Source organism: Clinocottus analis, unplaced genomic scaffold (assembly GCF_023055335.1).
Source record: "Clinocottus analis isolate CAN_PGR_092001 unplaced genomic scaffold, fCliAna1.0.p SCAF_8, whole genome shotgun sequence".
NCBI lineage: Eukaryota > Metazoa > Chordata > Actinopteri > Perciformes > Cottidae > Clinocottus > Clinocottus analis.
Window position 1 is genome coordinate 21,214,340 of NW_027176240.1, and position 24,443 is coordinate 21,238,782.

At 47.6% G+C, this 24,443-nt stretch overlaps 1 protein-coding gene across 1 annotated transcript; it reads left to right on the forward strand.

Annotated features, from left to right (window-relative positions):
- The first annotated feature begins 571 nt into the window (after nt 1-571).
- On the forward strand, nt 572-13,000 carry exo1 (exonuclease 1). The gene is made up of 14 exons (XM_068568361.1): nt 572-681; nt 1,744-1,924; nt 2,035-2,154; nt 3,194-3,317; nt 4,420-4,557; nt 5,695-5,907; nt 6,773-6,960; nt 7,077-7,179; nt 7,892-8,108; nt 9,029-9,224; nt 9,309-9,747; nt 9,892-9,981; nt 11,028-11,206; nt 12,755-13,000. The coding sequence occupies exons 2-14, from the start codon at nt 1,764-1,766 to the stop codon at nt 12,846-12,848; spliced, it is 2,262 nt and encodes a 753-aa protein (XP_068424462.1). The 5' UTR covers nt 572-681; nt 1,744-1,763; the 3' UTR covers nt 12,849-13,000.
- Nucleotides 13,001-24,443: the final 11,443 nt, after the last annotated feature.

Consider the following 24,443-nt stretch of genomic DNA (forward strand, 5'->3'; position numbering starts at 1 on the left):
TTGCAGACATTTTGCAGGAAAGCCTCAGGTGTAAATAGGGACATTCTGAGATGCAACTACAAAGCTGCTGAGTCACTACTTCTTCTTCTTCTTCTTCTTCTTCTTCTTCTTCTTCTTCTTCTTCTTCTTCTTCTTCTTCTTCTTCTTCTTCTTCTTCTTCTTCTTCTTCTTCTTCTTCTTCTTCTTCTTCTTCTTCTTCTTCTTCTTCTTCTTCTTCTTCTTCTTCTTCTTCTTCTTCTTCTTCTTCTTCTTTTCTTTTCTTTTTTTTGTCTCATCACTGCCATCTTCCGCTATTAATTTACGATCGAGAGAACTCGAAATCAACACCGGCGTGCCTCATTTCAAGATGCGGGCGCGGGGAGACTAGCTGTACATGTGGCACGTGAGCGAGCAGGAGTATGTCATGTGACATCTTTCAGACCAGGTGATTGCCAGACAGCATAGTGTTGGAGTTGAAGCACAAAAAACAAAGCACAGGTCGTTAGAACGCCAACTATATAAACCCGTTAACGGGATGTCGCGGTCAGGTTATGGAGCGCTCCTCTCTTCCTGCCCTTAAACCCGCCCCTCTCGGGCCATCCGACCAATAGCAGCCGCTCATACAGAAGTCCTCCTTTTGCCGCTAAAACCAAACTCGCTCCAACTCCTTCCCTGTCAAGCTGCTTGTATGTGTCGATAAAAGTAAGTTTTACTTCGGCTTTCGTCATTCTATCGCGTTAGCGCGCTGTTTAGGTCGGTGTGTGTCATCTTTGGCGTCTGTCAGTCACAGTTAGCGCCAAGGAAGCCGAGAAACTGTCCACTTGTTTCAGTTGAAGGAGCGTTACTTAATGTTAATGTAATAGGGGCATGTACAGCCCCTATTACACAATGCCATGGCGTGTATGCTATCTTGAGGTTTGGCGCTAAAATCGGCGGTTATTTCCGTTTTATAGTGTATTGTGTATATGGTGGCTATCTTCATCCCTCTGTTGTGTTTTGGTGGACAAAGGGTTTTAACCCTGACGGCGGGACTCGACCTGTTGTCTCCGCATGAAAGGCTTCATACAGGGTGTCATTGAGGACCAGGGTCCTCGAGGGTAATCAATGAACCCGGGGTACTCAATGACACCCGGGGTACTCAATGACACCCGGAGTCCTCAATGACACCCGGGTCCTTAATGACACCCGGGTCATCAATGACACCCGGGTCCTCAATGACACCCGGGTCCTCAATGACACCCGGGTACTCAATGACACCCTAGGTCCTCAACGAGAGCCGTGTCTTCAATGAGACTCTGGGCCCTCAACGAGAGCCGGGTCCTCAATGGCAACCTGGCTCCTCATGAGACCGTGGGTCCTCAAGGACACCCTGGGTCCTTTATGACACCCTCAATCCTCAATGAGACCCGGGTCCTCAATGACACCCTGGGTCCTTTATGACACCCTCGATCCTCAATGAGACCCGGGTCCTCAGTGACTCTCACTCTCTCACTGTGTCAGTCCAATAATGAATGCATGAATTGCCCTCCTAAAATAATCCAAAAGAGACGGAGCCATAAAATGAGACCCTCAAGTCCCTCATCTGAGTGTCACACGAGGGCCAAGATGGCAGGCATGAATAAACCATCCAGTCTCCAGCGTCAGCTCGCTTAGCATGTGTGGCCATGGTTCTCCTGCGTGCAGGCGGTGCTGTGGATGGACCTTTCCTTTACTGACAGTACAAGCAGCATGTTTTTAATCCGTATTCTCCTGAATCTTTTCCAGCTCGGCCGCCGGGAAAAACAATGGGAATCTCTGGACTGCTGCAGTTCATCAAAGACGCTGCAGAGCCCGTCAACGTGAAGAAGTACAGAGGCCAGACGGTGGCGGTGGACACATACTGCTGGCTGCACAAAGGAGCCTTCGCTTGTGCAGAGAAGCTCGCCAAAGGAGAACCGACTGACCAGTACTGTTCATCCTTACATGATCAAATGCAGCTAAAAATACAATGTTTACAACCATGTATCTGCATGTGCAGAACTGATATCGGCATTTTGATGTTTCATTCAACCCCAGGTATGTGTGGTACTGCATGAAATTTGTGGAAATGCTGTTGGCCTTCGGCGTCAAACCCATCCTGGTGTTTGATGGACGCAACCTGCCTTCAAAAAAAGAGGTGGAGAGGACTCGCAGAGAGTGAGTATCTACTTTTATTGAGCGTGATAGTTATAGATGATCCACACGTACACTTCATGGACGACGTCTACGACCTCACCTCTCTCAAACCGAAACTGTGAATGTTAAACTGATCCCCAGAGCGTTGATTACAAAAACTACCCAGTACTGTGCAGCATGGAGAACACACTGGGCCAGTTAGACAGAGCTAACGGCAAATCAGCCACAATCTGTAATCTGTGACATTACAAACATATTCACACACTTGAATTCATGCATTTTGAAGGTCAAACAAAGCTCATGTGGATCTCTTCATAAGCTGCTGTCAGTCTTGTTTCCGCCCCTCTGGGAGCTGGAGACGTTACTTTGAGACCAGCAAGATAAAATGAACACATCTCATTGGTTGGTACATTGGAAACTGTTTTAATCAAGTTGATGGACGGATTATTAAGTGAAGATGTTTCCCCCTTTTAATCCGAATGTTCTGCTCAACGATATCCTGTTGCATCTCCGCTGAGGATTCGCTGCCTTTCTCTCTTTTATATCTTTGTCCTGGACTCTGGGGAAGTGATGGACGTGCTCTGGGATTAATCGAGAAAAATAAATACGTGTTGGCTGCTGTCCAGCGTCAGATATGTGAAGAGAAGATTCAGTGAGACAACAGATCAATAATGTTGATTAACTCCTTCACGTAGGAGCGGATGAGCAGCTACCAGCTGAGCTCATCCGCTTGAAAACTAATAAAAACTGAAGCCAAAGCTGGAAAAAAAACAATATAGCCGATCACTCACACAGGAACAAACTTCTTATGGATGTTAAATGAAGAAAGAAACCATAACCGACACCTGAAGTCACCTGAAAGACGTGATGACGCTGTCATGCGGCGTTTCTCATCCTGATACCGAAGCGCGGCCGACCAGAAGCACCGCACTCCTACACAGCAACGCGGCGACATTGTTAGGTGTGAAGCTGCAGAGAGGACTGTGCACACCTGTCGACAGGTGAGGCCGGACAACAGATCCGTCCATCACTCGCTGTCGTCCGTGTGCTTTTCTTTCAGGCGCAGAGAAGGAAACCTGCAGAAAGGCCGACAGCTGCTGCGTGAAGGCAAACTGTCGGAGGCCAGAGACTGTTTCACCCGCTGCGTTAACGTCACGCCGGCCATGGCACACAACCTCATCAAGGTGAGCACTCACTCACTCACTCTCACTCACTCACTCACTCACTCACATACTCACTCACTCACACACACATACTCACTCACTCACTCACTCACTCACTCACACTCACTCACTTACTGACTCACTCACTCACATACTCACTCACTCACCACTTACTGACTCACTCACTCACTGACTCACTCACTCACTCACTCACTCACTGACTCACTCACTCACTCACATACTCACTCACTCACACATACATACTCTCTCACTCACTCACATACTCACTCACTGACTCACTCACTCACTCACTCACACATACATACTCTCTCACTCATACACACACACACTCACATACTCACTCACTCATACACACACACACTCACATACTCACTCACTCCCTCACTCATATACACACACACATACTCACTCACTCACCACTTACTCATACACTCACTCACTCACTCTCTCACTCACACACATATTCACTTACACACACATAGTCACACACTCACTCACTCACATACTCACTCACACACGTACACGTACTCTCACTCACTCACTCACACACACACACACTCTCACTCACTCACTCTCACTCACTCACTCACTCACACACATACTTACTCACTCATACACACACGCTCTCACACAGACACATCACTCACACACATACACACACACTCACTTACACACACACATACACACTCACAGAGCCTGCTTCCGTAGTGTTGTTGCATTGCTGTGTGTGTCTGTGTCTGTGTGTGTGTGTTGTCCAGGTTGCCAGAGCAGTGGACTGTGTTGTTGCATTGCTGTTTGTGTTTGTGTGTGTGTGTGTGTGTGTGTGTGTGTGTGTGTGTGTGTGTGTGTGTGTGTGTGTGTGTGTGTGTTGTACAGGTTGCCAGAGCAGTGGACTGTGTTGTTGCACTGCTACATGTGTGTGTGTGTGTGTGTCTGTGTGTGTGTGTTGTACAGGTTGCCAGAGCAGTGGTCTGTGTTGTTGCACTGCTACATGTGTGTGTGTGTGTGTCTGTGTGTGTGTGTTGTACAGGTTGCCAGAGCAGTGGTCTGTGTTGTTGCACTGCTACATGTGTGTGTCTGTGTGTGTGTGTGTGTTGTACAGGTTGCCAGGGCCAGGGCGGTGGACTGCGTCGTGGCTCCGTATGAAGCCGACGCCCAGCTGGCGTTCCTCAGTAAAAGTGGTTTGGCGCAGGCCGTCATCACGGAGGACTCCGACCTGCTGGCGTTCGGCTGCAAGACGGTACGGGCTCCAGACCCAGAGCACACACACACACACTGAGGAACACACACTCTGTACGGGCTCCAGACCCAGAGCACACACACACACACTGAGGAACACACACTCTGTACAGGCTCCAGACCCAGAGCACACACACACACACAGAGCAACACACACTCTGTACGGGCTCCAGACCCAGAGCACACACACACACACACTGAGGAACACACACTCTGTACGGGCTCCAGACCCAGAGCACACACACACACACAGAGCAACACACACTCTGTACGGGCTCCAGACCCAGAGCACACACACACACACAGAGCAACACACACTCTGTACGGGCTCCAGACCCAGAGCACACACACACACACAGAGCAACACACACTCTGTACGGGCTCCAGACCCAGAGCACACACACACACACAGAGCAACACACACTCTGTACGGGCTCCAGACCCAGAGCACACACACACACACACTGAGGAACACACACTCTGTACGGGCTCCAGACCCAGAGCACACACACACACACAGAGCAACACACACTCTGTACGGGCTCCAGACCCAGAGCACACACACACACACAGAGCAACACACACTCTGTACGGGCTCCAGACCCAGAGCACGCACACACACACACACACACACACTCTGTACGGGCTCCAGACCCAGAGCACACACACACACACAGAGCAACACACACTCTGTACGGGCTCCAGACCCAGAGCACGCACACACACACAGAGCAACACACACTCTGTACGGGCTCCAGACCCAGAGCACGCACACACACACACACACACACACTCTGTACGGGCTCCAGACCCAGAGCACACACACACACACTGAGGAACACACACTCTGTACGGGCTCCAGACCCAGAGCACGCACACACACACACTCACACACTGAGGAACACACACTCTGTACGGGCTCCAGACCCAGAGCACGCACACACACACACACACACACTGAGCAACACACACTCTGGACGAGTTAATAGGTTACAAATGTTGAAAAAAAGCCGGAAAAATTCATGTGACATTCAAATCTGAATTCATTATTTAGCTCAAGTTGCTGAAAGTTAGTTGTTTGTAGAAGTTAAAGCCGCTCAGAGATTTCATCCAGTCTGCTCGTCTCTCTCTCCTGCAGGTGATCCTGAAGATGGACAAGCAGGGCAACGGGCTGGAGATCGACCAGAGCAACCTGGGCCGTTGCCGCTCTCTGGGCAACGTCTTCACGGAGGAGAAGTTCCGCCACATGTGCATCCTGTCGGGCTGCGACTACCTGGCCTCGCTGCACGGCATCGGCCTCGGCAAGGCCTGCAAGCTGCTGCGTCTGGCCAGAGACCCCGACATCCTCAAGGTGAGGCCACAGCAGGACGCCGGTCATGCATTCATGCATTCATGCGTTCATGCGTTCATGCAAAGTAGTAGGGAAAAAAGAAGTGGTTTCACCAGTAAAGATGGTGAAAATACTCTGAGAAGAAGTGCAGCAAATCTGGAATAACAAAACATTTCATGCAAAACTCTTCATTGGTTCAGACGAATGCATGAAAACAAACACACACAAGTACCTGGAACATGTACTCGCGTTGAGTATTTGAGTACACACTGTACCTGGAACAGCTGGTGGAGCATTCAGGTAGTATTTAGTCTCCTGGAAAGACGCATTGCAGGTTTTACTACAAGAATACACAGGATGGGACTTTGTTACACTCTCTCACACACACACACACACACTCTCACTCTCCCACTCACTTGCACACACACATACACACTCGCATGTACACATACCCACTCACACACATACACTCACACACACACATAAACTCTCACGCACATACACACACACACACTCACATGCACACACACCCACACACATATGCACTCACACACACACAAATACTCCCAACACACACACACTCTCACACACTTACTTTCACACATATTCACTCACACACACACTCACATAAACATTCACTCTCACGCACATACACACACACACATACTCACTCACACACATTACACACACTTACACGTATACACACATTCACACACATATGCACTTACATGCACATACTCACTCACACACATATATACATACACACACTCTCTCTCTCTCTCACACACACTTACTCGCCCCCCCTCCCTCCTCTGAGCGCAGCCCCTGGTCCTCTGGTTCTGTGAACATGATTAAGTGAATCCTTCCTCCCTCGCCTCCCGGTCAGGTGATCAGGAAGATGGGCCAGTACCTGAAGATGAACCTGCTGGTCCCGGAGCAGTACCTGGAGGGCTTCACCCGAGCCGACAACACCTTCCTGTACCAGCTGGTGTTCGACCCCGTCAGGAGGAAGGTGGTGCCTCTCAACCCGTACCCGCAGCACGTCGACCCGGCCGCCCTCGGCTACGCCGGCCTGTATCCTCTCAGTCTGTGGACGCGGAGAGGAGTCGGTCCTCTGTGGTTTTATTTGGGGAAAGGGAGCTTCTGACTTCCTCTCAAGGCAACGAGCTGCATCCTTGACGACGATCCAGTAACCTAGGAGACGACAAAGGCCTGCAGATGGCTTTGGGAAACCTGGACATCAACACCATGGAGCGGATCGACGACTTCAGCCCCGACAGAGCCGCTGCACAGGTATCACACCACCGCACGTTGTTCATGATCAGGTCACTTAGGGTTCACCTGCAGGGTTCTGACGGTCATGGAGCTTTAAATGCTTGTTTCCAGGCCTGGAAAAGTCCAAAAGTTGTGTAAAAGTCCTGTGAATGTGTTATATTCATGTGTTCATGACGTTCATTTAGTTTAAATAATGAATCTGCTTTTAAAAGAAAGAGGCTCAAAATATCAGCAGCATACATACAGGCATCGATATCAATGTTTATTCTTTTAATCAAACTATTGTCTCTCATTCATTTGAGTCATTTAAGGTTTACTGTATGCTTTGAATCCTCATTGTTAGTTTAAATACTACATTTTATCACTTTTTACTGTCTACACACACATTTCACACAATGTTTGCTCATGGAAATTGGGTTTAAAGTCATGAAAATGTGGTTTAAAGTCATGGAAACTTGGTTTAAAGTCATGTGAATTTGGTTTAAAGTCATGTGAAGTTGGTTTAAAGTCATGTAAAGTTGGTTTAAAGTCATGTACGTTTGGTTTAAAGTCATGTGAAGTTGGTTTAAAGTCATGTAAAGTTGGTTTAAAGTCATGTACGTTTGGTTTAAAGTCATGTGAAGTTGGTTTAAAGTCATGAAAAGTTGGTTTAAAGTCATTTAAAGTTGGTTTAAAGTCATGTTGGTCAGAATGTGTATGAACCCTGAATTTAGGAAACTCTTTGTTCCAGCTTCCAAAGCCCCGCAGTGGCAGCTGGAGCGCCTCCCCGGCCCCCACTGGGCCCAGTATCTGGACCGGCGGCGTGAAGCCGGCCGCCGGTGCCGCGCCCCGGCCTGCCGCCTCCCCAGAGAGGCCTCCTGCCTCCACCAGGGGGAAGGAGAGGCTCGTGGGCCTGGCCGGCCTCAGGCGGGCCTCCAGAGAGCTGCAGGTGAAGCGACCGCGAGAAGGTGAGCGCCGACACGCAGCGTTCAGGCTGAAAGTTACACTTTGAGGACGAGGTCTGGACAGGAGATGAAAGGGTTTCTGTTAATTTAAGGACATCTAACTATGAAGCCAGGATCTCTGTATGTAGAAGTCTGTGCATGCAGGGTGCTGAGGTTAAAGTGCTCAACAAGCAGGTCGCCCGTCTGGGAGAGTTAGTGGCAACAGTGTTATGTGCACTTTGTCACGAAGGAGACGTCCAAAGTCTCCTATTCTTTATTTCCTCACTTGAACTGGAAGTTGATACTGACAGACGACACAAAGCTCTTAGTTCTGCTCTGAGGAGGGAGGAGCGATCTGAGGAGGGAGGAGCGATCTGAGGAGAAAGGAGGAGTCTCTAAGGAGTGAGGAGGGATCTCTGAGGAGAGAGGAGGGGTCTCTGAGGAGAGAGGAGGGGTCTCTGAGGAGTGAGGAGGGATCTCTGAGGAGAGAGGAGGGGTCTCTGGGGAGGAAGAAGGGATCTGTGAGGGGGGATCTGAGGAGGGAGGAAGGGTCTCTGAGGAGAGAGGATGGATCTCTGAGGAGGGAGGAGGGGTCTGTGAGGAGGGAGGAGGGGTCGGTGAGGAGGGAGGATGCGTCTTTGAGGAGAGAGGATGGATCTCTGAGGAGAGAGGATGGGTCTCTGAGGAGCTATGGGCGAGGACGCATGAGAGCGAGCTTTCAGTGGCCGACACGCCCCCTCCTTGTTCTTCAGTGATTTGATTGGCCGCTGCAGCGATCGGTTTGACCTGTGGAGTTTCCTACCAGAGTGAAGACGGATCACAGATTAAAGTAAAAATGTCAAATGTATTTAACAAATACGCGTCATGAAGCCAGTCCTCCTCTCATGACCTCACCTGTTCTGCTCCTGATGAGCGCTCATGATGACGCGCGTCTTCTCCCTCAGACTCCGGCGTGTCGGACCAGGAAGTGCTCGAGCTGTACTCGTCCTGCGGGCTCAAGCGCTCCAGACCGGACCGCCGTCCAGACGAGCCGGCGCTCACCGGGTCGCCGCGGCCGCCGCGCAACCGCTTCTCCACGCTGCTGCAGAGGAGGAACCAGGAGGAGGAGGAGGAGGAGGACGGCCGGGCCACACGCAGCAGGTGATGTCACAGGAACGCCACCGCGTCACTGATGGAGACGCACGCGTTGCCACGCGTCTCACTTCCTGTCGTCCACACGTGCAGGTTCTTCAGTAGCTCCAGTCAGGATGATGAAGAGCCCGGAGCCGGCGGTCCCGCCCAGACCCGGGACAGCGACGAGCCCGACGTCCCGTCCGTGGACACGCCCAGCCCGCCGCCGTCCCCCGGCACCACGCCCCCGGGTGCAGCCAGCCGGGGCGCCGGCCTCTTCCGGTGGTCGAGCGGCTCCTCCGCGACCGAACAACCGAAGTCCTCCCCCGCCCTTTGCGCCCTGCGGCAGTTCCAGTACAGGAAGGAGGGCGTGTCCTCGTCCACAAAGACCCACAATGCCCCTGGAGGAGACGCCTCGCCCACGCATCCCCTCCAGGACTCGCCTCCCTCCCAGGACAGCGCCTACTTCTCCCAGCCTGGCCTCACTTCCTGCCAGCAGGAGGAAGTCCTCACCTCCAGCTGCCCCGCCTCCTGCCAGGAGGACGCCGCAACCGTGCGTTCATCCACATCTCCACCGCCGCTACACATGATTTACATCCCTTGTGGTTGGCTCAGCCTCCAGACATGCATCATCATCATCATCATCATCGTCAGCAGCTCCGTGGTCTGACTCGTCTTTCTTTCACTTCCTTTTCAGGAGATTAACTCAAGCCAGGAGTGTGAGCCGCAGCAGAGTCCGTCACGCTCGACAGAAGCGGATCAGAAACCCGGCGCCCTGAGGTCACAGGTGGGTTTGTGATGAGGTCGTTAATAGACTGACATCACCTGCAGAGCTTCCACCGCCGTGTCGCTGCAGCCTCCTGTCTGCGCGTCTTTAACACCGCTGAAAACTGCAGAACCAGTTTTCTCTCCAGACCTCTTTTCCCTGTTTGAGTCGTCGTAGGAACCCCAGATTAATTCCAATACTTGTGTTTATTGTATGTTTTTGTTCAGCAAAGTCTTGGGAAAAAAATGTATATCTGCAAAAAAAAAAAATCACTTTTAAAAGATATTTTGATCATAACTATGAACATCCAGCATGATATGAGCCAGATTCCCCAAAAAAGCCTCCTGGAGCGTCAATAAGACACCTTTATGGAAAGATTAGGACCTAAAGAATCAGAATCTGCTACAAAAATCACAATAAAACAAAGTCTCAGTCTGTTTGGAAGGAGTTTCAGTCAAAAAACTGTGTCATTCTGTTCAAAAATGGAAAAATATTACATATTTAATGCCAAAAGATTGTCTGAATGGGGCATGCTGGGACTTAAAATGGGAGCAGGAGGATTTTCCCAACACGGGGCTGCGATTGTCGAGCCGCGTTGTGTCGCATCAGGTGTCCTGAGACATCATCTCATAACTTCAATTACTTCTTAAAACACATTTGTATTGATGTCTTTTATGATCTTTTATGCAGTTGTTTAGTTTTGTTTGTGTATTTTATATCTGTGTTTGTGTTCTGCTGTTGTTGTGTTTGTCTGGTTCAGTTGTGTTCAATGCCTCTGCGGTACGGTCCTTTAGCTTACAGCTACTGAAGTTGTGTCTATGCTTTGTTTATCTTGTAAAGTAGTTTTTAAAGGTGATTTTTATCATCTTCAGGAGAGCACACGTCAATCTCATGACTGCGTGTTAAGTACAGTACTGGAGGCAGAATGTGGTTAGCCTAGCTTAGCATAAAAGCTGAACTCTCTCTCTCTGCGACGTCATTTTCTCATCTCCTCCTCTATGAATCCAGAGTTTTGAGGTGATAAAGTGTGTCTCCGCTGTGTGTAACGTCGGTCGTCCTCCCTCCAGGGTTCAGGTCTGTCGAGGCCGAGGTCCAGCGGCCGGGCGCCGGCGGCGCCGCGGCGAGCGCTGGGCCCGGCCAGAGCCAGCGGGCTGAGGAGGACCAAAAGCTCTTCCTCCAATAGCGAAAACAACCCCGGAGTCCAGGCCACCATCAGCAGCCTCTGGAAGAACTTCAGCTTCACAAAGTAAACGAGAAACAGGAGAATGTTTTCATGTTGTCATCGCTTTGTGTTGTCCTGAGAATCTGAAGGCTTGTCTCTGCATCTGCTGCATACCAGAGACGCTTCAGAGCGGCAGAGGCATCCGAAAGACGTGAAGTCATGTCGTTAAGTCATCAATGCGGATGTCCGCTGAGTCACCCTCTCTACATCTGCATTGATCACTTTATCATCCGCATTGATCAGTGAAAGACGGACGCAGCTTTCTACCCACGCTGCTGAAGTGTGACACGAGAACAAACCACAACGAATCAACACAATAACGTTTCACAGAGCTGTGTGTGTGTGTCTGCAACCACCACCCCTGTCAGGTGGGCGCACCAGGCGACCACGTCATCGTCAGGTGGGCGCACTGGACCACGACGTCATCGTCAGGTGGGCGCACTGGAACACGACGTCATCGTCAGGTGGGCGCACCGGGCCACGACGTCATCGTCAGGTGGGCGCACCGGGCGATGACGTCGTGGCCCGGTTGTTGTTTAGTAAGATATTACGAAGGAAGAGTAGAGACATTAATCAGTCACACCATCTGACAAAAACTACTAAATACTTTACTGTGTGTGTGTGTGTGTGTGTGGGTGTGTGTGGGTGTGTGTGTGTGTGTGTGTGTGTGTGTGTGTGTGTGTGTGTGTGTGTGTGTGTGTGTGTGTGTGTGTGTGTGTGTGTGTGTGTGTGTGTGTGTGTGTGTGTGTACGTGACACATAGAAGCATTCATGTGCAGTGAGGAACGTCACTGATATTTACTGAAACCTGAAAATGTGAGAATTCGTTGGTCGTAGCGTTTTGTTTTTTCCTTTTTTTTAAGTCGCCAACACAAACTGAGACCTCAGTGTGTGTGTGTGCATGTGTGTGCATGCATGTGTGTGTGTGTGTGTGTGTGTGGTGTTAGTTCCATCAACAGTCAGCCAAACGCAACAATGACAGTGAGCTAGATAACAACCAGCATTCAAACACTTGATTCAAGCTGCGACGTTGTAATCGAGCAATGCTCTTCACACGTATGAAGTCTTCTCACAACACATTTCATGAGCTGGCGGTCAACAGGAAGTCGATGGTCTTCAGAGGAAGAGAGGCCCTCCTGCACATTGTGCAGCTTTCTGTAGCAGGATGAGAGGCGACGCTGCAGGACGAGCTCGCTAGGAACAAACGAGCATCGTTCCCAAAGATTTCCAGCTCACAAAACTGAATCTTTTATGCTTTTATTCTGAAAGAACCATAATATAATGAGCTCTAGTTAAACATTCGACACACACAAGCGTTTGTGTAGTCTGCTCTCATGGCTGCAGCAGGACGTCTGTGAGCACGCAGCAAGAAACCAGCACCCAAAACACGATGCCGAGATTAGACACACACACACACACACACACACACTATCCAGCCCGTTATCTCTCGCTGCCGGTAATGACAACGTCGTCACAGTAGGACAGTAACTCCCGCTCAGATATGCAAATCCGCGTGAACAACCCGTCGCGGTGACATCACGGCGGCTCTAAACACGCACTTTGTGTTTTCCAGAGGTGCCCAGAAGATGGCTGCGTGTAAGAAAGCAGAGCCCATGTCTCCCGTCAAAGACAACCAGGCGGGCAGGAACCTCGTGGCCAGCTTCTGATGGAGGCCTCCAAGCTCCGCCCCCACGCCGCGCTGAGCGCCGTGTGGGCGGAGCTTTTACACATACCGTGTATGTCAATATGAGTTCTTCACTTTTTCTTTCATTTTTTTATTGTACAGTTTTGAAATAAAGCAGCTGTCTATTGACACAAACGTGTGTGTGTGTGTGTGTGTGTGTGTGTGTGTGTTGTTGTCGAGTCTCCTCAGTCCTTCAGTGCTATGAAGAGCAGTTGCGTCACATCTCGTCGTTGTCTGTCAGCAGCTGAGGAATGTGTAACCTTGTAAAAAAGCACAATGCATACTCCAGTGTTTACTGAAAAAAAAAAAGGCCCCGCCCACATGCCGGCTGAGGAATGTGGCGATAACACCGACTTCCTGTGTCTCCAGAACGCCGTGTAGCATCTTGACCCATCTGTGGAGCACACACACACACACACACACACACACAATGTCCGATGAGTGTGTGTCATCTGACAGAAAGATGCCGTCTGGATCTATGTCTGATGCTGCGTTCACATCAAAAGCGTTGCCAATTTTGCAACGTTTTTGATGTGAACGCAGCATGAGACCACGTACAAGCCAGAAAAATATAGAATTTTATGAAACTATGTTAGTTTTGTCTTGTTTCGACCCATTCGTCATGCGTTTTGTGTTCTTTCCCCAACATGAAGGTCTTGATGTTCTGCTCACTGAGGAATGTAGACAATAAAACAGGAATCAGCTGATTAAACTTCCACGAGTCCCTCGGTGTGAACGATGACATGTCCTGTTAAAGACCTTTGACCTTTGACCTTCTGCAATAGTTGACATTCACATGTTTCATATGTGTATAAAAGCTTTAGAAACGCAACAGTTGTGTTACAGAAAGCAGCGACACGCATCATGAACGTCGGCTGCTATGAACACACATCCATTGTGTTTCAGGTCACGAGTGTAAATATGATTTCAGAGATGTTTGTAAGTTTGTTGTGGATAAAGCTAAAAAAAAGGGATTAAAAGAAGATTTGTTTTTATTGCAGGAGTTAAAGGAACGACGCTGACATGGACGTAGGAACTCATCTTTGGGGTTCAAAAGGATATATAAAACAATATGTGAGAGTTACAGGTGTGAATGAAATGTTTTTATAGAGAAGATGTGTGTTTATATATTTATTTTGTTTTATTTCAAATTATCTGACTTAATTGATAATTTTTTGCTTCTACCTTTTCCGTCTGTTTTTTTAATATTATATAGAATAATATTGTGTTATAATAACTGACTGAATAAAACACACAAACCCAAAAGACCTCCTGTTATTTGAAATATAAACTATAACCTTCCCCTCGTCTTTAAGCTGTGTGACGGCTGCCGGGTCGTTAATTCATGAGATTAATTAATCTCTTGACGACCAGGATTCCAGAGCTAATGGATGAGAGCGGGTCACCTGAGCGGATCTGAATACCTGTTAAAGACCTTTGACCTTAAGACCTGACACGCTGCACTTCTCTCACCTCCAGCTGTTGCACAAGAGGCTCCGCCTCCTCGGCCTCCACACGCGTGTGCTTCCTGTCCCGGACACGGATCTGAAGACTGAAGACACTTTCCAGAACTTTTGGTCCGTCGCCCGAACACGTGAAGTACAGATGAATAAATGTGACGACGTCGCCTTGAAGATCATGTTAAACCACGAAGAAGAAACATGTTGGAGTAAACAATAAATACTAACACAGTTTATTTATCAAATGACACATTAATGTTTGTCTGCAGTGAGGAACAAGGTAAAATAATCCTTTATTAGTCCCTCAGTGGGGAGATTACAGGATTACAGCCGCTCACAAGGAAATAAAGATACAAATCAGGTAATATAAATAAACAGTAATGAAAGAAAATTACACAGTAAGAAGAATATTATGAATAAGAATGTGTATAAAAGTACTTAAACTCAGCTTATTGTGTGGCTCAGTATGCAAAGAGAGGTTTATTAGGCCACAGGTGAAGAATTTAAATGGGAATTTATTCAATTCATTTGATTTTGTATCGCCCAAAATTACAAATGTCTCTCTTGTGGCGCTTTACAATCATTACACATACGACTTCCTGTCCCAGGACCTCACATGGGATCAGGAACAACTCCCCCGAAAAGAGAAAAGCAGGAAGAGACACAATAGTGCAGTATTTGTGACTGTTAGAGACGTCCGGTGATGCAGACGTGTGCAGGTAGAAGCTTCTGCTGCGTATCACATGCAGAATGCGTGGAATGCCGGTCTGATACTGTCGCACCGGGCGCATCGCAGGGTGTTTGCGAGTTGAGACAGTCACAAGTCTGTGCTCCGTGAGTCTCTACTCTGCGGGAAGAATGCCGTTTCCCAGCATTCCCTGTGCAGCACATGACGCCGCGCAGCAGCGCAGCAGCGCAGCAACACTGACACCTTCTTCTGTTGCCGGGGAAAAATCAATCAACGTCAAACGATCCAGAAATCAGTCGTTCGTCCACGGATCCGTCGTTGCGTAACGTTCGCCGGCGGAAGTTGACGACAGTACGATCAGGCATTTTGAATCACGCTATTAATGCCCAGCTTTCATTGTTGGGTGAAATCTGACACGTCCGACACATGTGTAGCAATCAGAGCGCTTCACTTCCACCCGGACTGCAAACTGGTTCTCTGAAGGAGGCCGAGACACACGAGGTTCAACACCAGCACAGGATTCATACTGCTGATGGTTCACATGCGCTGAAAACAGTACGGACATTGTTTTGTGTGTCTTGTCTTGGTTTCATGTCTGTCATGCAGAGAGAGGCCTGCAGGTCGGTGCTGGCAGTAATGACACAGTACCATCCAGACGCCGTGGTTTAACCGCACACACACACACACACACACACACACACACACACCGTGTGTGTTATTATTTTGCTGTGTTTCAGTCTTCTTGGTCCAGTTGTTTTTGACCTTGCAAATCTACATGTTGTTTTATGACTTGTTCTGCTTTTCATTTTGTGTTTGTATTAAAGCTTTATTGCTGGAAAAAATACTTTTTAGCCTTTTCCTTGAAGTAAATATACATGGATCCAAACTGATCCACAACACTAAAGACGTTACTATAGTTAACAATATTAAAATGAATAAATAAATAAAGCAAATGTATTGAAGAGATGTGTTCTAATGACCGTCAGTAATAGTCAGGTAACACAACCTTTTATTTATTTATAGGATGCTCTTGAGATTCATTTTAACATGTTTTTAATAGAAATGGACAAAGAAAAGGCCCAGAGGCCCACAACAAAAATAATAAAACATACAACAATATGTCCATGGATAAGGAAAACTGACAAAGTCACCAAGAGATGAGGAACACATTGATGACAAATCGTTGTTTTAGTGCATTTCATGCGTCCCCGCTGCCCGACTAGGGGAGCTAGCAGCAGCGCTAGCTTGCTTCATTGGGGAGCTAGCAGCAGCGCTACCTTGATACAGCGGGGAGCTAGCAGCAGCGCTACCTTGATACAGTGGGGAGCTAGCAGCAGTGCTAGCTTGCTACAGTGGGGAGCTAGCAGCAGCGCTAGATTGCTACAGTGGGGAGCTAGCAGCAGCGCTAGCTTGCTTCAGTGGAGAGCTAGCAGCAGTGCTACCTTGCTTCAGTGGAGAGCTAGCAGCAGTGCTAGCTTGCTACAGCGAGGAGCTAGCAGCAGCGCTAGCTTGCTACAGCGGGGACACCCAGCGAAGGTCGGAGTGGCCGACTTTTACGGTACTTATATGATATGTTTATGTTTTCTTAATTCTAATTCTGGTTGTATTTACCTGTAAATGTTTTAAAACCTTTTTTTATCATTTCTAAATGTCAATATAAAAACAAAACACAGATTGTGGCTCCAGCTGTTGCTTCATTGCGTCGTTAACGTTCCTCCACACAGGAACAGGACTCTCCCGGCAATGCAACCACCCCGTTGCTCCACGGCAAGGCCAACCAGCCGTAATGGCTTCAGAGGACTCCTGTTGCGGCATGTTGCTCTGAACGCGACGAGATGAAGATGTTTGAGTGGATTCGGACATCTTTCTCATTGCAGTTGAGTTCACCCACAAGTGACACGTACGCAGCCCAGCGAGAGGCTGCCAATCAGCACCGACGGACGGAGAATTTAGCTTCCAGCCGACTAGCTTCCAGCCGCTATGAGGGGAATGCTGCTCCGAGACGCTTAACCTGCAGCTCAGCTGCCTGAAGCAACGCAACGTGTGTGCTGCGGTGACAGGAGAGGAGGTGTGTGTGTGTGTGTGTGTGTCTGTGTGCGTCTTTGTTTTACGGTTCCACAGCTATTCATTAAAAAGCACAAGTTTGGGCCTGAAACTGAGGCAGTGAATGAAACATGAATCGAGGAATCTTGTTTTCTTTTTCTCTCTCTCGACTTCACAAAAAGCCGCCGTCGGCGAAGAGACGTGTACGAACAAAAATCACCACCAACCCCTCACCCATGAAGTACTGCAACCTCTCGGTTACTTCACGGGGAAACCGTGTAAGTGTGCCTCACACATCTCACACCAAGACAGTGTAAATGACAACAGCGTGAAAGGGGAACGTGAGCTCTCCGGTGTCTCAGTCTACGCTGAACTAAATCCTTTCAGAATGATATGTGTGTTTATGTATATGGAAAAGAAGACTGAGCTAAAAGACACACACACACTGAGTTTGTTGTGTTTCAGAGAGACAATCGCACATCTACGCTTATTAAGCTTTCAGGAGAGCGCCGGGTTTTTTGGCCGGTCCAGAACACGACACATTGGACCGTCCTACCTGTCTTACGAGTCAGACCACAGAAGAAGAACACAGTGTTGCTAATAATTCATATCATGCCGATGACTCATGAGCACTGTGGTGAAGCCTGACTCCAGGTAGGAGGCAGACACACGGTACACAGTCCAGAAACCATGAGAAGCTATGCTACACGGGTAACCAAACATATATAAACAATATTAAGAAACAAAACAAACATGCTAACTGAGCTGAATGAACCTCTGCTCAGTGTTGCAGTAACTTAGAATAACTTCACATGTGGACACAGTAAAGTTCTTCCCCCAACATTTGATTAAATACAGCCTCCAATCAGCAGGATGGTTTGCACCATCAGTGCAGGTGGAACCAACTACTTCTTTACGCATGCTAAGCTACAAAAGCTAAACATCAAACCTTCACTTCCTGGTAGAAACACTTTAAAATACTCTTATCATATGATACATGTTGCATACATGCATAACAAATTAGAATCAACCTCAACACATATCGTTACAGACTCTACTCCCCCCCCCCCCGCCGCCTTTTTTTGGACTAACCCGATGATGTCACAACTGACACCATCCAGTGTATAAAGGTGATGGCTGGCGGCTCCTCCCTGAGACTCTGAAACACATGGTAAGTAACAGAAGAGATGAAAAAGCAATGAAATGCCACTTTGAATCACTAGTAGTGATGAGTTCTCACTAGTGTACAAGTACAACGTGAGAGTGGATGTGTTTTGGTTTGAGGGATCAACCCGAGTGGCTGCAATTTAGCATAAACTATAAGACAGAAAGTCTTACAAAAGACTTTCTTTCCTGAATCATCTCCTCGTGATACTGGCCACTTCTGGGAAAAACCTCCTAGTTGAACAGATCATGTGATTCTACTCCTGTAGTACAACTATAAAACTATAACTATGTCCAGAGTGGGACTCGTGCCATTTAATTTTGCCTAAGTCACAAGACAATGTGACTTCGGCCATTTTACAAGCCTTTCAAGATGGCCTTTTGAAGCTAGCATTTAAGCTAGCAATTTAGTTAGCATTTGTGTCAATGTAAATCTGACTGGACCATAATATTAGTGATCATAACATGGTGTGAGTGGTATTACAGCAGGCTGTTCAGTGTCTAGAGGCAGCTCCATCACATTTGATCAAGTTTTTTTGTGTTTTCTGAAAAGAGTTTGGCCATTATTTCGGGAAGGTGACCATGCTGTTTTGATAGCGACACAGCGTGAGCGCTGTGATATCTCAATCTGAAAGCTTCCCGTCAGAGGGTTTTATCTGGAGCTGGTGCGTCACATGACTCCCGACGTGGAGCAGCGACGTGGTGACGGTGCAGAGCAGAAAGTGAACACATTAACTTGCCTTTCAAAGCTCATGTGGGTCGTCGTACACATGGAGGTGTGACTGTTACAAAGGTCCATCCTCCAGCCCGTACGGCTGCTACCTGCATGGGGACGAGGATGACGAGGAGCTTTGCCGTCATTGGATGTGCTCGAATATCAGGACTTCAAGTACAAGTAATGGCTTCATACCGTAGCTCAAGTGACGTCATTAATGGAAACCTGTCGCTGTACTGTCGGTCCATGAGCGAGGACACGGACGGAGAGACATTCAGGATGTCCTGTATGCTAGTTCACCTCTCTCCAATTAAAGGCTCAACCCAGCTCGACCCATGGAGACTAAACATGAGCATATTGGCTACTTCTGCTCTGATGTGACGCTTTAATCACTTGTTTTTGAGCCACTTGCAGTTTGGGCCAAACAGCTGATGAGAAACTAGCTAACATTTGCTGCTAACTGATGTAGCCACATGCTACTGTTATGTTGTGGCTGCAGGGGCAAGTTCCCGGCCTAGATGGGCAGCTAGTTCTGTGGAAGTTCATTTCCATGAAGCAGTTGCATCGTTTTATCGTTCCCTGTATGTTCTGTGACTCCTGCTTCATGTGGAACAAGACTTTTATGTTGGACGCCCTTCGTTGAGGAAGCCTTTGCACCAGAAAAAGCGCTTAAGATAAAGCTGGACTTGTTTTCTCAAGGCCAGCATTGAAATTGCTCATTGTTTAGCTATTCTCTCATACACCGACAACACCCTCCTGAGTGTCTTTTGTACACCTTGTATTAGACATTGTATTAATTGGTTGGATGGGTTGGGTCGTGACTCATACTGCATCTTATGTCTGCAGCGTTCTCCTTCAATGCAGGAGCTCTTTAAAACAGTGTTGCCCTTATTAGTCACAAATTAAAATATAAGTAAAAGTCTGCACCCTGTAGCTCCCCTTGGTGTTCTTCATCAGATGTTTGGAGCAGATGCTGTACAGCACAGGGTGACCTTCAGTAGCAGAGCAGGTCACAGGAAACACAGGAAAATAGGGTCCAGTTTAAAAAAAATATCAGTTACCCTTTTTAAGTAAAATAAATAATACCACAGTATAACTAGAAAGGTGCACTCGGTAGAGTGTAGTGTCTGAAACGACCGACGACCCTCGATCGATGCCCCTTAAAAAGCCCAGAACTGTATCTGGCCCCGGTGGCTGAGCGGTGGCGACGCAGTCAGCTGTCTAGTCCCGTTAGCTGTTAGCCGAAAACAATCAATCTGCTTTCCCCAAATGACTCTTTCCCCTATGTGTTGTCTCTGGCTGCAGAGTAGCGGCAGCAGGTCGGCGACGCACTCAGCTGTGTATACTATGTACTGTAGTCCCGTTAGCTGTTAGCCGATAGCCAAAAAGAATCAAACTGTTTTCCCCGAGTGACTCTATCGTCTACCTGTTGTCTCTGGCTGCAGAGTAGCAGCAGCCGGTGGGCCATGCAGTCAGCAGTGAACACTATGTAGTCCTGTTAGCTGTTAGCTGATAGCCTAAAACAATCAAACTGCTTTCCCCAAATGACTCTTTCCTCTGTGTTGTCTCTGGCTGCAGAGTAGCGGCAGCCGGTGGGCGGCTTGCACAGCTGTGTATAATATGTACTGTAATCCCGTTAGCTGTTAGCCGATAGCCAAAAAGAATCAAACTGTTTTCCCCAAAAGTCTCTATCCTCTATGTATTGTCTCTGGCTGCAGACTTGCGGCAATCCCGTTAGCTATTAGCTGATAGCCGAAAACTATCAAACTGTTTTCCCCGAGGTACTGTATCCTCTATGTATTGTCTGTGGCTGCAGAGTAGCAGCAGTCGGTGGGCGACTCGCACAGCTCTGTATAATATGTAGTCCCGTTAGCTGTTAGCTGTTAGCCAAAAACAATCAAACTGTTTTCCCCGAGTGACTCTATCGTCTACGTGTTGTCTCTGGCTGCAGAGTAGCGGCAGCCGGCGGGCGATGCACTCAGCTGTGTTACCTCTAATGGCCGCTACCAACCGGCACTGAGGGTCAGTTTAAAAGAGGTAATAAAAGGTGTCGTGCGAAAGGGTCTCTTTGAAAACATGCGTCCAACGCTGGGCACCGGAAACATGCAGCTTGCTGCAGCCGAATGAGAGATTAGCCACGAGGTGCACAGCTGGTCAGCCAGTCGCTCAGAGGCCAGCCAATCAGGAACCAGTATCTGTCAGAGACGTCAGTGTGTTGTTTTTCTAAATTGGTTCACATTTGTGTTACTATGGTATGAAAATGAGAGGGCAGATACATGAAACGTGATAATGGTGCCTGCTCCTATTGGTGTTAAATGCTACTGTGGTAATGCGTGTTAATTGAAGTCTGCACTCAGACAACAACAACAATAAGCAGACTGAATAAAACAACTATCGTTATATTAAGTAAAACATGTATAACTTTTAACTACAATGGGAAATATCTATGTAAATTTGAGCCAGAATTTATAAATTTGTGCCCATAAGACCTTAATTGTAATTCATATTCTATTGCTCACACGTTTTGGTTTGCTTGTACTAACAATGTCTTGCAAAGCAACTGTTGTTAACGTGTTGACGCCTCGTCCCATGACAGGTGTCTTCAGCAGGTGAAGGCTGGAATGCGTGACTCGTCTCTGTGCATGCCAAAGTGATAAAATCATCATCAATCACATATAATTCGCCCACAACTTAACCCGACTGTGAGAATGACTTCATTAAATTGAGGTAGCGCGTTACGAACGGCATCGACGTCAATATTTTCTTCCGAGGCCCAGATCTGCTGGAGCGTCAAAAGAACCACAAAGTTTTGAGGTTTCATCAAAGCAGAAATGCCAAAAAGTGACCGTGAGCCAAGTTTCTGTGTGTGAGAGTGTTGCTATGTGTTTTTTCTTTGTAAACCTGGTTAGTCCTGTTAGGAAGGAGTGGTGCTTCTCTCTTGAGCTTTCTATTCAGGTTTCGGCTGCCGAAATACCTACGAAAGACTCTGACATAGTTTGAATTCGAGGCGTGTGTGTGTGTGTTGTAAGGGGTGAAGGGGGCGCTGGAAGAGGCGGTACTGATGCGGCCCAACCTGTTCACCTGGTCTGCTTGAAGCTTATAGGCAGGTACCTGTCAGATCCATCCTGTCTTGCATGTCACACCGAGGCGGCGACATCTCTCTTCGGACTTTCCTTCAGTAGAAAGCGACACTCTGGTAGCAGCACACGGTGAGTACATCGAATGTGTTGGTCTCCTTTTGTTTGATATGAGACGCCAACAATGGGGTCATTTGGGAGGACCATTGCTAAAATTAGTTCTTAAAAAAGCCAGTTGGTGATTTTAAGAAAATAACATGCGTGGATAGAAAGCTTGTGCATTTATAAATATTCATTTGGTGTATTTTCAAACGCTAATGATCATCTTCAGAGCGTTCGTGGGCTGTTGCTGTGGGAAGAAATCTTAAAGGGTAAAAGTTCCATGTCCATGTTTTTTGCCAATTATTGAACTCAACTTTGTATTGAAATGATTTCATAATGTAAAAGCAAATAATCTCAGGCCTTGCTGCAAAGTCAAGATCTTTGGAAATATGTTTGATTTATGGCCTTAAGTGAGGATTGAAAGTAAAAGGACTGCAGATAATGAGGTATATTAAAGGTTATATTCAGTCTGGCTCATGCGTACTGCTGTTAGTGTGACTTCTCTCTGTCCGTCAGGGTGAGTCAGACGTTGTTGGCATCAGTGTTGATGTTGCCGCCCTGTTCCAGACAATACACGTATTAAACGCACTTTTACTTCTATCTCTTTTTATGGTAAAGTCTGCATAGTCTGAGGCGACTTATGTCACTTTTTCAATGTTTATTTCTGCTTTGGAAATCAAGAAAGTCTTCGCAGAAACATCAGCGATTCTGCTTGGTGTTGATCTAATAAGCAGAGACCTTTGTGTCAACAGGTTGCCAATTCAAAAAGTTGTCGCTTTTTCATTCATAACCATTTGACCAGTTTGCACTAATTAGCTTTTGGAGGAGCGTCTCTTCAACACTGTTGGGTGTTGGCCGATTAACACCAAGTTGTTTTATTAGCACTAATGGATCGTCTGGTTCCTAGAGGAGGAAAACAGCCTCGATTCTCTTCTGTTTCGGACGTGTTGCAGAAACCCCCCGTTATAAAATGTAAAGGCTCATCTGCCGTTATTTTATGCGACTATGCTGCGTGTTACATGAGCATTTCCATGTGGAGATGTTGGGCGTGGTCACAGGCCTGCGTGAGGCATGTCAGTCACAATGCATCCCAACCAACTGGTTTACATGCATACGTTCCCCATGAGCGAAGCCTGGCAGCAGCTTCAGATTCCTGAAGTGTGAGTCTATCTTGTGTGTGTGTGTGTGTGTGTGTGTGTGTGTGTGTGTGTGTGTGTGTGTGTGTGTGTGGGCGTCGTGGTTTCTTCATCAGTCAGGGTCAGGAAATGAAGAGGGGCATGGGCAGGATGTGTGTGCCGAGGCAAGAACTGGTCTCCATTGAGCTGCAAACAGATGATGGAAATCATTTCTGAATCTATGATGAAGATCTTCCGCGATATTCTTACTATGACTTTTGATGATGATGCTGTCATCTTTAACCCTAGAACACTAACGTTAAAAATAGTCACACTATCACTAACGTTGAGGGAATTTCACCCGAGACGTCAGTGGGGTTAAAGATGTCAGCGTTCTAGGGTTAAAGATGTCAGCGTTCTGGGGTTAAAGACGTCAGTGTTTTAGGGTCAAAGACGTTAGTGTTTTAGGGTCAGAGACGTTAGCGTTTTAGGGTCAGAGACGTCAGCGTTCTGGGGTCAGAGACGTCAGCGTTCTGGGGTCAGAGACGTCAGCGTTCTGGGGTCAGAGACGTCAGCGTTCTGGGGTCAGAGACGTCAGCGTTCTGGGGTCAGAGACGTCAGCGTTCTGGGGTCAGAGACGTCAGCGTTCTGGGGTCAGAGACGTCAGCGTTCTGGGGTCAGAGACGTCAGCGTTCTGGGGTCAGAGACGTCAGCGTTCTGGGGTCAGAGACGTCAGCGTTCTGGGGTCAGAGACGTCAGCGTTCTGGGGTTAAGGTCAACCATCATCTTTTACTTTTACATCATCTTCTTCAGGAGTCGAATGATAGCAATTGCCAAACATTTTATAAAGCTTTTAGGCTGTCACTTGTCAACAGTCATTTCCTTCCTGTTCATGGTGGACATTCGTGTTTTGTTGATTACATACCAGAGACCTAAACTGGTGCTTTATAAATGGCGGGAAAACGACGTTGCTTGCGCTATTCTTTCATGAAAAATAATGAAAATGATTTTACTGCCACTGATTTTAAATTTCTTTCCTCTGGTGTTTTTCAGATAACTTTGCTGTGGTTTTGGGTTTCCACGGTTTCTTGTATTTTGGGTCAAAACTTCAATATGTGGAAGTAAATACAACTAAGAAATGATGGTAAATATGAACATACATACATACATGTGACTGTCACAAAATAAATGTTGCTAAAATGTAAAAATTCTGC

What these genes read in the sequence shown, in the direction of transcription:
- exo1 (XM_068568361.1), top strand. Translation starts at nt 1,764, where the DNA reads ATGGGAATCTCTGGACTGCTGCAGTTCATCAAAGACGCTGCAGAGCCC. An exon ending in AAAGGAGAACCGACTGACCA is followed by an intron (nt 1,925 to 2,034) that starts GTACTGTTCATC and finishes ATTCAACCCCAG; the next exon opens with GTATGTGTGGTACTGCATGA. An exon ending in CCGACAGAGCCGCTGCACAG is followed by an intron (nt 7,180 to 7,891) that starts GTATCACACCAC and finishes TCTTTGTTCCAG; the next exon opens with CTTCCAAAGCCCCGCAGTGG.